Source organism: Lissotriton helveticus, chromosome 8 (assembly GCF_964261635.1).
Source record: "Lissotriton helveticus chromosome 8, aLisHel1.1, whole genome shotgun sequence".
Taxonomy (NCBI): domain Eukaryota; kingdom Metazoa; phylum Chordata; class Amphibia; order Caudata; family Salamandridae; genus Lissotriton; species Lissotriton helveticus.
In genome coordinates this window covers 1522760971-1522774018 of record NC_136069.1, presented here as the reverse complement: position 1 = coordinate 1522774018, position 13048 = coordinate 1522760971, and the positions used below count along the sequence as shown (strand labels likewise).

Here is a 13048-nt window from a genome sequence, read left to right as displayed (position 1 = left end):
GGAGAGGTGGAGCAGAGGGTATCGACTACCGAAGATGGCCTTGCGACGGTCTCGACTAAGGTCTTCAACATGGAGAGGGTTCTGGCGGTCATTCAAACAAAGAATGAGGAGTTGGAAGGGAGATCCAGAAGGAGCAACATCCGCGTCACGGGCCTGCCAGAGTCCACGAATGTTGGTCGCATGGAGGACTTTATGGAACGTATGCTTATAGACATCTTTGGAGCGGACCAGTTGTCTTGCGTCTTCATAGTGGAGCGTGCTCATCGCTCCCTGGCGAAACGACCACCTCCCGGGGCCACACCACGTCCAATAGTAGCCAAAATTTTGAACTACAGGGACCGGGATACCATTCTGCGCCTTGCAAGGGAGAAAGGCTCCATTGAATATCAGGGTAACAAGCTTCAGTTTTATCCAGATTTTACAGTGGCGGTGCAGACTGCGCGCAAAGAATTTACCACAGTGAAACAACTTCTGCGTGACGAAGGTGTTCCTTATGCCATGCTATACCCTGCTCGCCTACGGATAGGACCGCCGTCGGATAACAAGATCTTCTCCTCTCCTAAGGCGGCTATGGACTACGCTAAAAAACAAAAGAAACGCAAAAGGGCGTCTGAAGGGCTTCAGGAAGATGGGGATAGACAGCAAGATGACGTTGCCTAACTTTTTGTGACCGTTTCCCTGTGGGGGTGCACAGTCGAGCGATGCTGCATTGCGCCTCTGCTGGATTTGTGCTGGGGGCGGCTGAGCCCGATCCTGCAGTCATTGAGAGTTGGGCTTGTCCCGGCCGGTCCTGTGGCTACTGCTGAGGGACGGAAGGACTGTGCTGCGTCCCGGCCGCCTAAATGCACCATTTGATCTACGGTATTGAACAAGTGCGCTGTTGGTGCGGTGAGCGAGTTGGCTTGATGCAGGGCTGTGGGGCGGCACGGGCGCCTATGGCATGGATACTTTTTGCACTGGGCCCCCCTGTTGTCATCTTTGTTGATTTATGACGAGCTTCATGGATGTTATGCAACGTTGCGCTACTGTTTGACTGCTGCATTGCCTGCCTCAAACTTTTGGCAGATGGGGGTACTGGAGGGGGGGGGGGGGTTTGATCATTGAGTCTGGTCTTGCTCTCGTCAGTGTTCTGGCGGGAGTTGTGCGCCGCTGCGCCCCTGGTTATGGGAGATCCCCACACACAGTTGATTGCATGGTTGGGGGTTGCAATGGGGGGGGGCTCGGAGTGGCTTTGGCACATTGGGGCTGCTGAAGTGGGTGGGGGGTTGGGGGGAGAGTTATTGGAGTTTATTGGGGTACTGTTCCATGTCCTGGTCCGGGGTCGGGGTTCTGAATTACCTGAGAAATGTATTACTTCCTGTTGGCAGCTGTTCGAGGTAACCTGCTGGTGTGCTAATGTACATGCTGGGTCGCTGGGTGGAGATGGTTGGGTTGATGGGTGGATGTTGGTGGGGGAATATGGAGTGTTGGGCTGCGTGAATGATAGGCGATATGGATCGAGGGGGTAAACTCACATGTGTCACGTGGAATGTGCGGGGACTTAATCGGCCGCAAAAAACACGGCAGATGCTTGCTTTTCTGAATAGGCACGGTGCCCAGGTTGTGTTTCTTCAGGAGACTCATCTTCGGGGGAGGGCGGCTGAAATGGTGGGTAAGCAATGGGCGGGAGTCCGGCTGGCCACGTCCTATTCCTCATATGCCCGGGGAGTGATGATTTTGGTCAAAAAAAATGTCCCGTTTGAAATACATCATGAGGAAATTGATCGGGAGGGTAGATATATTCTCGTGCAGGGTATGAAGGGGGGGGTGCGACCCAAGCTAGAGCCCGATGGGATAGAAGTCTTCCTGAACCTCTGAGCGATGATGACTGGACTGAGTGCTGTACTTTGACAGGAGGATTCATGATAAATGGTAATTTTCGACTTCTGCATTTTAAGTACATACATCAGTGGTACTACACGCCGGTCCAGCTGGCTAGGTTTGGCCTTCGCGACTCTGCCTGCTGTGTTAGATGCGGAGAGGATGACGCTGATTTTGTGCACCTGGCCTGGGGATGTTCACGAGTGTATGACTTCTGGAAGGCGGTGACCGAGATGCTTACTGCTATGACATCGACTGCAGTTGCGTTGGATGTGCGCACTTGCCTGCTGGGCATTGTCTCAGGTGTGTCGGTTAAGTTTAGAAGGTTTGTGGTGTTAGCGCTCCAGTTGGCCAAACGAAGAGTGGCGCTGTGTTGGGGAGGGAGGGGAGCGTCTGTGGTGCGGCTGTGGCTGAATGATATAGCCTACTGTAGGGATCAGCTTAATTGTTATTATGAGGGGCTCCCTGAGGCGGCGAGACCACGGGACATATGGACTCCGTTTACGCTCTATATGCTCTCCCTGGACAATTCTGACAGCGAGGGAAGTGTGAGGGCTGCCTCTTCTGTGGGAGGTGCTGAATCCGAATGAGTTGTGACTGGGGAGCGTGTGTCGGTTGTCCTGCACGATGTCCTTGAGTTACGGATGCCCGTGGCGCCTTCACAACGCCATAGTTGGACAGTGGATCTAATGCTTGTGTCGTTACTTACAATTGCTCTTTACATCACTGTGAGTAGGTCTCTCTGTACCTGCCGGCCTGGGTTGCTACTTACCTGTTGTCAACAGGGAGAATTACCTTACAAACAATGTATTTTACAGGTTGGGACCACCCACGAAGACCAGGTTTGGGGGGGGGGGGTAGATTGGGTTCTATAGGATTGTTGAGTTTGGTTCTTCACTATATAAAAAGAGACCGAGACCCACTCAGGGCGCTGAGGCCGCAGCCTTCTGGTGAGCTATGTACATTTTTTATGTAATCATCTGATGTGCCTTTCTGAGTTGAGTATTCATAATATGCATTCCAACGCTAATGCTGCTTATTATTGGTTTCACTTGTTTTGCCTGATACACCGATTGCGGCCGGCCCTGCAGTGGGTTGTAGGAACACCGCTGTGTATATGTAACATGACAATAAAGGTCTTTCAAAAAAAATAAATAAAAAAAAAAACATATCTACCCAAACATAAAACCATGATGAGCCAAAGTAGGAGGAAACGTACACCTAACAATCCAAAATTCAATCCATGGTGAAATCAGATATGTTTCTTTGAGTTGATGAATGAGTTCAGTCATTTTTTCTTTGAAAGATTTTGTTGCTGGCGTTTCTTCATGCTCACTTGGATCATCAGAAAAGTCATCGAAATTGATGAAGTAGCCAGATGCAGTTCTGTCAATTGTTGGAAATGCTTCCGGATTCTCATTAGTCTTTGCATTTTTCTTTGTTTCATTAGCATAGTCTGAGGCTACATCGTTGTAGACAGGCATTTCTTGACGAACTGTTGCAATTTGTGTTTCAAGAGGCACAAGTTCCATGGCTTTGTTGCATAGTCCTTTTTTATTCACTGTAGGTTTATTAAAGGTGATTAGTCTCTCAGTTTGAACCTATTGAATTGTAGCCAGATTTGGTCTTCTGCTATTTCTTGGGAGTCCACTGGGCCTACAACTTATTATTGGCTACATGATTGTGGTTTTACCAGGTCGATGGATACAACTCTGTTCTCCTTTTTACCAGCAAGGGGCGGTAGTACTACTGATCTTGTTCCGCTGACAGCTAAGACAGGTACTGCTTTTCTGTAAGAAGGCCCAAATTCCTTCTTCACCGCGATCTTTTCTCTGACTAGATCCCCAATCTTCGGAATCTAGACAGGTCTTGCTGGGACAGGTGGTTTCTCTTCAGTGGCTGTTGGCTTTAACTCTATGTTACTAAGATTCCTTCTTGTTTCATTTAAGTCCTGTAAAACAGCCAAACGATCTTTAATATCAAAGGCTTTTTCTTTTAACACTGAAGTCTGACAATCTAAGTCCTGGATTTTCATTCTAGTGCCGAACAATAGTTCCTAAGGAGTGATACCTTTTAGAGAATTTCTTGGCAGACTGTTAAGACTACGTTGGACACTTGTTAGATGTTTGACCCACTCATCACCCGAACCTAATACCCTCGCCGTTATAGATTGCTTTATGTCACGTTTTTTTCTTTCCACTACCGCATTTCCCTCAGGATGGAAGGGTGAAGAGTACCGCAATGCAATGCCCATGCTGGTCATGGCCTCTTTGTAAGCTCTAGAGCTAAACGCAGGACCCTGGTCAGAATGTAGCATGCCAATTGCGTATGTGCCGATAAAGACTCACAAATCTTTTAAACCAGTTCTGGCGTCAGCCGAGCGCTGGGGCCTACATTTTTAAGTGAATTTAGTCTTAATAATTATGGGAACGCATTTCTCCTGCTGGATTTCTGCATATAGATAGCCTGATGCTTTCTAATAAAGGTGTCCTGGCAGTAGTCTGGCCCGGTTCACAACTGCGATCTCTGTTGCAGTCTTGACAATCCATTGCAAAGTTGTAAATTTGCAGGCTCATCCCCGGCCACCAGTATTCTGACTGTCATTTTTTTTTAGAGTTTTCACGATCTCTTGGTGCCTCAGACCCTGTCGCATGTGTGCTTCTTGAATCAAGTAAGCCCTCCGGTTCGTGTTTGGAATTACTCTGTCCCCCACTCCAGGGATTTGAGCAAAAGGAACGGAGTTTGCATCAATTATGTATGTATTACTGAGTGGATAGTTGAGAGGTAATGCTGCATAGTCGCCTTTTAATGAGGCTTTTACTGCCAGCATGGTTTCTCCATCTATGTGTTTTTTAGAACGCTTTTTTGTGGCTACGGAAGCCGGTTGAACCGCTGCGGCTCTATTAGCCAATCAATTCCCTGCAACGTGAACGCCATCACGTTGATGACTCAGTGTATGTATCACATGAGTCTTTTGTAGTTCTTTCTGCAAAAGAACTACTTGTTCCCAGAGCTTTTTATGCTTTATTGTGGCACCTGTCCCATCTCTGTAACCGTTTTTGACCCAAGTCTGCATATCATTATTGTAAGATTTGACGCAGTAATGCGAATCACACACTATTAGTGTGGGGAATTCGCGATCGGCATTTTCGAGCTCCATCTTTAAAGATCTTATTTCAGCTCGCTAAGCTGTACAGTTTGAGTGATTCAGTTTTAGTGACCATCGGTCTGAATTTACCTAAGCACCAGCGACCTTTAACAATCGCGCACGTTGAATTGTAAGACTTTTTATCCACAACGTAGTGTTGTGCAAATCTGTCCGTGTAGATTACACAGGTGTACTGTTCTAGAGGCAGAATTTCGATTGGCAGAGGATATTCATGTTCGTATTCTAGATCTTCTAGTTTTTTCATTTTTGGATCAAATGCGTGTTTCACGTCTTCTGCAGCAAGAGAATTTTCCCATTGTATCCATTTTGGATCTAATGCCACAGCATTTGGAATGCATGGTCTTGTTACTGCCTCAAGGGATGATTCTGCTGTCAAAACAGATATGTTTCTCCCTTGAACTAGGGCTCTTTCTTTTGCTACAGCAGTTTGAACCGCAGTTAGAATTTTTTCAGTTGAACTGAATTTCATTTCAGCTTGTGTGTACAAGTGTGATTTGTAAGCTATTGGTTCCGTTTCTCCCTCATTAGAGGTCAGGTACGTGAATCCGCATCTTCCTGGGATGACTCGGATTACAAGGTTGCGTATGTTTTCGCGTGTTTGCAGTTTTGTTGTAGTTAACATGTCTGTTTGTAATGATCTTAACATTTCTGTGTGTTTCTGAGTCCAATTAAATGGTTTGAAATCAGGTTTTATTAATTCATAGAGAGGTTTAACCCTCTCTGCATAATTTAAAATGTATGTTCTTCTGAAATTCAGGAAACCTAGTATTGATTGTAAGTTCTTCAGCGTTTGTGGAGCTTGGAGTACAGCACGCTTCTCTAAGAAGTTGTCTGCTAGGCTTTTGCCTTCACTTGATAATTCATATCCTAAAAACAGGACAGTTAGATGGGCAATTCGTGACTTTTTAAAGTTGAATTTATACCCTTCAGTTGCGAACCCAAGTATTATGGTGTTCACTCTTTTCAAGTGTGTCTCCAGGTCGTCGTCTGTAAGATAGAGGTCATCGACATATGATAATGCCTCATCATCATACATTTGTAGTAACTCTGTTACCCTTGCTGAGAATAATCCTGGGCTATTCTTGAATCCCTGTGGGAGTCGACAGAATTGTGTTTGCGCTCCCATTGTTGAGAAAGTGGTCAAATACCTGCTTTCAGGTGCAATGTTTTGACAAAAGAAGACATTTGAGATAACTAATGTCGTCTTATATTTTTTGCGCACGATGTTATTCATTAGTGCTGCACTGTGTGAGTTTTGTACTGCAAATGTTCTGCAGCAGAAGTTTAGGTGTCTGTAGTCCAAAACTAGACGATATGAATCGTCTGGCTTGGAGATTGGAAACAAAGGATTGTTCATTTGTGAGGTGCATGTTTCAATCACCCCCTGCTATTCAAGTTGATCCAAGATCTCCCTGACTTGTTTTTTAGCTTCTTGCTTAACAGGATACTGCCTTTGTGCAATGGGTTGATTTTTTAACTGGATTTTATGGTGAGGAGACTTCTCATCCCATCCAACATGATTTTTATATAATGCAGGAGCTTGGGCCACTGCCCATTTTCTAGCAAATGTGTATTTTTTATGAATTGGAATATAATTTGAGAAGGCAGGCCTAATCATTTCTTCGCCATGGGGGCACTCCCTGACAAACTCTGGTGGCCAGTCTTTCGCAGCTAACAGGATGTCATAGCCTCTCTAAAGGTTATCCCAAAAGAGACCCCTTACTTTCCTAGTCTTGTCCCCCTCGATACGTAATGTTATTTCATATAATTTATGGGGTTTGCTAACTCTGGTGTCTGTAGTTTCCACTTTAATGTATTCATTCGTGTCCACTGTCTCCAGAAGATTAATCAGGATCTTGCTAGCTATGGTTACTTCTGCTGCGCTGTCTAGCATTGTCTGGGCCCACTCTCCGTTTTTCAGTTGTGTCCTCAGAATCATTGGCATGTTTTATTTTAATACTAGCTACCTTCTTCTTTGGAAATTGTAATTTTTTACTTTGATGAGCAGGTTCCTTGTCTTTGGACTTGACGTGCTCTTCTTTATGTTCTGACCGTCCTCTTCTTTCCGATCTCTGTGAGGAAGTCTGAAAAGATCGAGAGGGACGTGTATCAATATCTTGATATCTGTCAGGTTTCCTTAATTTATCCCTATCTCTAAGGTTGTATCTTTTCTCAGAGGGCTCCATCTGGGGAGACTTGCCTCCTTGTTCTGGAGATCTATTTCTCCGTTGAGGAAATCTTCCACTGGACTGAAACCGTTTTTCTCTAGGAGTGAATTGTTTATTACCCTCCCAACTCTTTTTTGAAGTATTGAGACTATTTTTAATAAAGGTTTTTTCAGGATTTTCAGTTAGTTGGGGTTTTAGTGGTTTCCCACCCAAACTATCTCTACCTAGTTCTTCATAGGATTTTTCTATGATTCTGGCAAGTTCAAAAGGTTGTTCTGCTATATCTGCTTCTTTCAGTTTTTGCAGGTATGTTCTATCGTCCATTGCCAATTGAACGAATTCTCTATATGCCTTTCTTAATTCTTTTAGTTTAACTAAAAGTTCTTCACTTGACATCTTTTCAATGTCAGGATGTGGTGTGTAGCTGGGTAGAACCGGCCACGTGGCTCCTGGTCTACCTAGTGGACCGAGCCTGGTAATGTGATTTTGATGTTTTAGGGCGCCATTAAACCAGAGCAGGTGCTCTTGGTATGTTAGTGGAATTTCAATGTCCTCGAAAGGAGCGTATTCCTCTGGAGATTCCTCTATTTTGTAATAGTGGAAATCTTGTGTTACAGCATGTGCTGCTGGAAAATGTATCCATGAATAGAATACCTCTGTCTGCCGATATTCATGGGCCTCTACCACAAATATGACTGTACCACCTCTTGGTGATAGTCCATTTTCTATAAGTTTAAGAGTTATAGTTCTTCTTACGTTTACCGGAATGATTATAAAATTCGGGTCATCATTTTGGAGACTTGTGTCATCCGCTAAGAGTTGAGCTGCTATTCTAGCTCTCTCTCTTTCATCGTAACTTTCCACCATTTTTACTGACAGAAAGTTTTGTTTGCAGAGCAAGTTTCAAGGAAACAAAGATTAGGTGAACAATATTTTGGAACACTGTATCCTTCAACGTTGACTAAACCAAAAACTAATACATAGGAATCTCTTCCTACTAAGTTCTGGCGGATATTAACCTTTTACCCACTCCAGACGTCTTTTGGAGTTTTTACGGGAAAAAGGGGTCTGTGTGAAAAGCACGACTGAGTTACTCTAGCATCTAGCGTTAGATTATCGCCTTACCAAACGTTGGGCGCCATGTAGTGTAGTTCCTATTTTCCCTATAGGCTCTGCGCATTGGAATAATATAAACAGCAGTTTAGACGTGGGACTGAGGTCATCTAGGTCTCTACTGACTATGTTAGACTTAATTAGGTTTGCCAGCTAGCTCAGAGGTCACTAGAAACTTTCTCCAATAAACAAGGAGGTGTTAACTTCCCTGAATAGACAAGAAGGGATTAGCTTCTGACAACCGCATAAACATGACAACTTTGCTCCCTCAGAATAAAGAGTATATCTCTAGAGTCGTGTGAAAACAATAGACATCTATTTCACTCAGTCAATCGTGCATGCTTAATTTCACCAGGAGTGCAGAGAAATAGAGAGACGGGCGTTTTCAATAAAAGTTGTTATTTATTGAGCAGTCTTCTTTCTCATGCAAGAGAAATTGCCACAATTGCAATACTTATCATGAAGTAAAATGCGTACAGTAAAAGGAGTATTATGAAATAATACTGTAAAAGCATTGATATGGTTTCTTAGCCATACGATACTTTAAAATGGATAAAATATATACATACATAAAAACATTGACTAACGTACTCAACTGGTGCTTCTAATATACGCCTACCCCGGTGTACCTGACCTAAGCCTAATACGTGGGAAGGAGTAAGTAAGTTGCAGTTTAAGTTAAGTTGTTTTTTTGCCAAGAATCTGAATCAAGAATTCTCTTAAGGTTTTAGTCAGCTCCGTACCTTGGTTTCTAGAATGAAGGAGGTCTTGTATCTCTCTCTCAGGACTCGATCTCCCAGCAACCTGCAAGGGTGACTGGAAACACCGGAGCTGGATTTCTCGGCAGGAGAAAAGACAGCGTCTCTCTCAGTGCGTCAAATGGGAGGGTCGGCTTCCTTCAGCACTCGCATCAGCTGGGCGTCGGGCAAGTAGATAGCCGCTCTGCTCCAAACCACCGCATGTTTGCTTAAGGCAACGCTGGTATATTTATACCTGAAAGGTCCCGTGTTTGATGTAAGGTTGGACATAAGACGTCACTAAGAACTAACAGTTCTTTCTGGACTCCAGGAGTTCTTGTGCAAATCAAAACAAAAGCAGGGGGAATTCCCGGGCTGCTGGAGGCTTGGTTTGTTTAAAGAACGCGTTGTACTTTCTAGGAGTCTATGGGAGTAGCCTTGCCGTATTTGGACTGCATTGGCTATGGCTAAATATGGACATGATTCTTATGCCTTTATAAGGGTATGTTTTGTTATAACCACATAAGGGCATGAATCGGGGATATCCAATTAGGGTCCTAGATAGATTCACAACACTAGTTAGCTCTGCTAAATCAGTCAGTCAATATCTTTATTTCGGCCTAAAAGAGCAAAATAAAAACCTAAATACACAATATATAAAAACAATTAAAAATAGATAGCATATCAAAGAGAAAGAAGATCCGACTAAATAGATTATAGTAAAACCAGTATAAAATGTGTTAAAACGTTATGTGCACAGCAGCATTAGGGGAACACCTTTTTCTGTCTTATCCTCCACATAGATATCAGATTAATGCAGAGACAATGGACTGACTTGTATTACTTTTGAGTATTCGAAGGGTGATGCTGCAATTCCTCAGACCCAAATTACGACAGAGTGGAAAAATCCACTTTTTCCTTGGACCATGATATGCTGGGCAAAATCGAATTACATGTTCAATCACTTCGATCACCCCAGGGCAGAAAGGGCATGTTTTGTCAGACTCTGAGTTCCCAGACCTCCATGCAGTGGTAAAGCTTCGAATTGGGGGAAATAAACGGAACTTTAAGTAAAGGGTTCTAGCATCTCATCCAATAATGATTCAAAGCAGTAGTCAATTTTTAACAACAAGAAAGAGGCAGTGAGGGAGCCCACCCCAGAGGTTCTTGCAGTATTTTGGTCCACATATTGCCAATAGGCTCTTTTCAATGCCTGTTTGGAGACCAGTGGAGCATCAGTTGGTGTTGACCGGAGCTTGCCAAAACCAATCTGTCTCAACCGATTCCCGACCAACCTAAACCGGGAGACCTTACTGGACACCAACTGCCCCATTGCTTCTTCCAAGGGTCCTCTGACAAATATAAGTTGCGGGGCTAACCATAGTCTTCGCAAATACATTAAAGGTTTCAGCCCCACTACGTCATTACCTCTCTTTAACCATGATCGAGTCAAAGGATAAGGGGGGTACTTGCTGGGAGTTTGTTAAAGGCCATCAGAAATTGATTTTCCACTACTTCAATGGGTCTAGCGTCACAAACGCCCCATAATTTAGCACCGTACAGTGGGGCCCCCAGTGATTGACATCTATAGATCTCGAAGGCTGTGGCTCTGCTAAAAATAACTGATGAATTTCTGTGTTTTGTATTAGTTCAGTTCAGCAACAACAAGGGACCCCAATATTAGTCAGCAGGGACCTCGGGGAGCATACTTTTATCAAACAACAATGGTCCCCAGCATTGGACGCATTCAACACAAAATGAAATATAGACAGAGTCAATCTATATTTTAGAAAGACATATCCAGCCGGATAGGGGTCTTTCAGAGTTTTTACTCAAGATTCATGTATAAAATCACACGAGATACCTTCCAACTGTCCGCCAGTGTGGACCACAAGCCTGTGTCCAATACCAACAGAACAGGTACAAAGGGTTGAAGTACACAGCAAAGAAGGGCTTTTAAGGCAGATCAAGTACTCTACCAACAATGCAATTGTACAGAGTATCACAGTTAAGCACTACACATACTATAGTAATCACAGTTAGTTTTCGTGCTTATAAGGTCGACGGCGTTTCGGACCCTTAAAAGATCACAGGGTCCATCATCAGGACATTTACAATGAAAAGCCTTAACGTTTTTAGCCTCTAAAATGCCGGAAAGCCTCACGGGGTAGAGGCTCGATCCGGAAAGAGCGGATACATACAGCAACCACCCACAATCGGGCGGCGGGAGCCGCGGTACACGGTGGTGAACGTCGGCTGCCAGGAGACCGGGTTAGTCGGTAGAGAATCACTCTTCCTGGCGTGCTCGAGGCAGAAGAGGCTAAAAACGTTAAGGCTTTTCATTGTAAATGTCCTGATGATGGACCCTGTGATCTTTTAAGGGTCCGAAACGCCGTCGACCTTATAAGCACGAAAACTAACTGTGATTACTATAGTATGTGTAGTGCTTAACTGTGATACTCTGTACAATTGCATTGTTGGTAGAGTACTTGATCTGCCTTAAAAGCCCTTCTTTGCTGTGTACTTCAACCCTTTGTACCTGTTCTGTTGGTATTGGACACAGGCTTGTGGTCCACACTGGCGGACAGTTGGAAGGTATCTCGTGTGATTTTATACATGAATCTTGAGTAAAAACTCTGAAAGACCCCTATCCAGCTGGATATGTCTTTCTAAAATATAGATTGTATTAGTTCAGAACATTAATGTTGTCAGTGACATTCACCTACCCATAACTTTAATTTAACCTTTGTTTTTTTCAGTGAAAATATATACTTTTTTCACCACCAGTACCATGAAAAATGGTGCACGATCTTCATTCCTTAAAACAGCTGTCAAAACAGTGAACCTTTTCATGTATATGTGCTCCGACATTTTAATTAATTGTCACTCGTACACCTACAATACTACTGTAAGAAAAATTCAAAGATTGACGGCTGATAAAAGTTACATACAGGAGATAATAGGTAAGCTGGTTAAATTACTCAAAGGCTCTTTACCATACCTTTTTTCTTGAAATCTTCTGGATGTAACTTTACGTACTCAAACATGTCTCGGTCTTTTTTGGCATAGATGTAATTTTCACGTTTAGTAAGATGATACCCAATAAACCACCCAATGGTAAGTGCCAGAGCCTGACGATGGACACCTAAAAAAAGAAAGAAAAAAAAAAAAACTTTACACACTGCATAACAGGCATTGGCCCATTTTCAGATGTTACAGGTAGGTCAGATATGGGTCAGTTAGTAAGCACAACGAGATACAATTGTTATCCTGAGGAAATCAAGTTCAGGAATGTCAATTCAACCAGTTCCAGAGCCGACTGCTTCAATTAAAAGTGCATAGCATCTTTCATGCAAAGGTCTCATTCAGGAAGAACAGTGGATAAGGGTCCTGCAAGGTAAGACACTAAAAACTATTACATCAAACTGGAAATATTTGCCATCAGTGTCGTTAAACTCCTTTTGAAGTCTTTAATCGGTGTCTAAAGTTTACTTAGCACAAACCTAGTGTTGTATCCTGGTTTTAATGCGTTCATGCTCTGCCAGTAAGTTCCTCCTAGAATGATGTAATATGGAATGTTGGGGGTCAGAGATTACAGTTGGAGAAGGGCCGAGCAGCACGCTGGCTGCTCCTGGTGGAGCTAGTCCGGAGCTGAACTTCAGAACATGTAACCATCTACAATAAAGTCTCCTTAACTACTGAAACCAGCTTGGACTCAGTTACTACAATTTTATGGCGACGAGTTGACTCAAGAACCTGCGTCTGCTACCTCTTAAGTTCAACTGGGAGTAGCTGGTAACCTACTGTCAAAGAAGCAACCTCTGCATCTACAGCTGCACATCATCAACTAACTGGCACACCTCAGCCCCACCAGTGACTTCCACATCGGCCGCCCTCTACGCAACAGTGCCAGCTCCTGTCTCAACTGCAGCTCAAGTCTTTGCATGCTGCCTCTACAGCGTCTCAACAATAAAGGAACTAGGTGAAGGATTTTAACCGCA

General features: G+C 43.8%; 1 protein-coding gene across 1 annotated transcript in view; it reads right to left on the bottom strand.

Moving 5' to 3' along the window:
• The window catches only part of NDUFC2 (NADH:ubiquinone oxidoreductase subunit C2), a 51098-nt gene that overhangs the window by 24862 nt on the left and 13188 nt on the right, over window positions 1-13048 (bottom strand). Inside the window, exon 2 of the mRNA XM_078658497.1 lies at window positions 12049-12192. Within this exon, the coding sequence (XP_078514623.1) occupies window positions 12049-12192 (144 nt within the window). The remainder of the gene's footprint in view (window positions 1-12048; window positions 12193-13048) is intronic.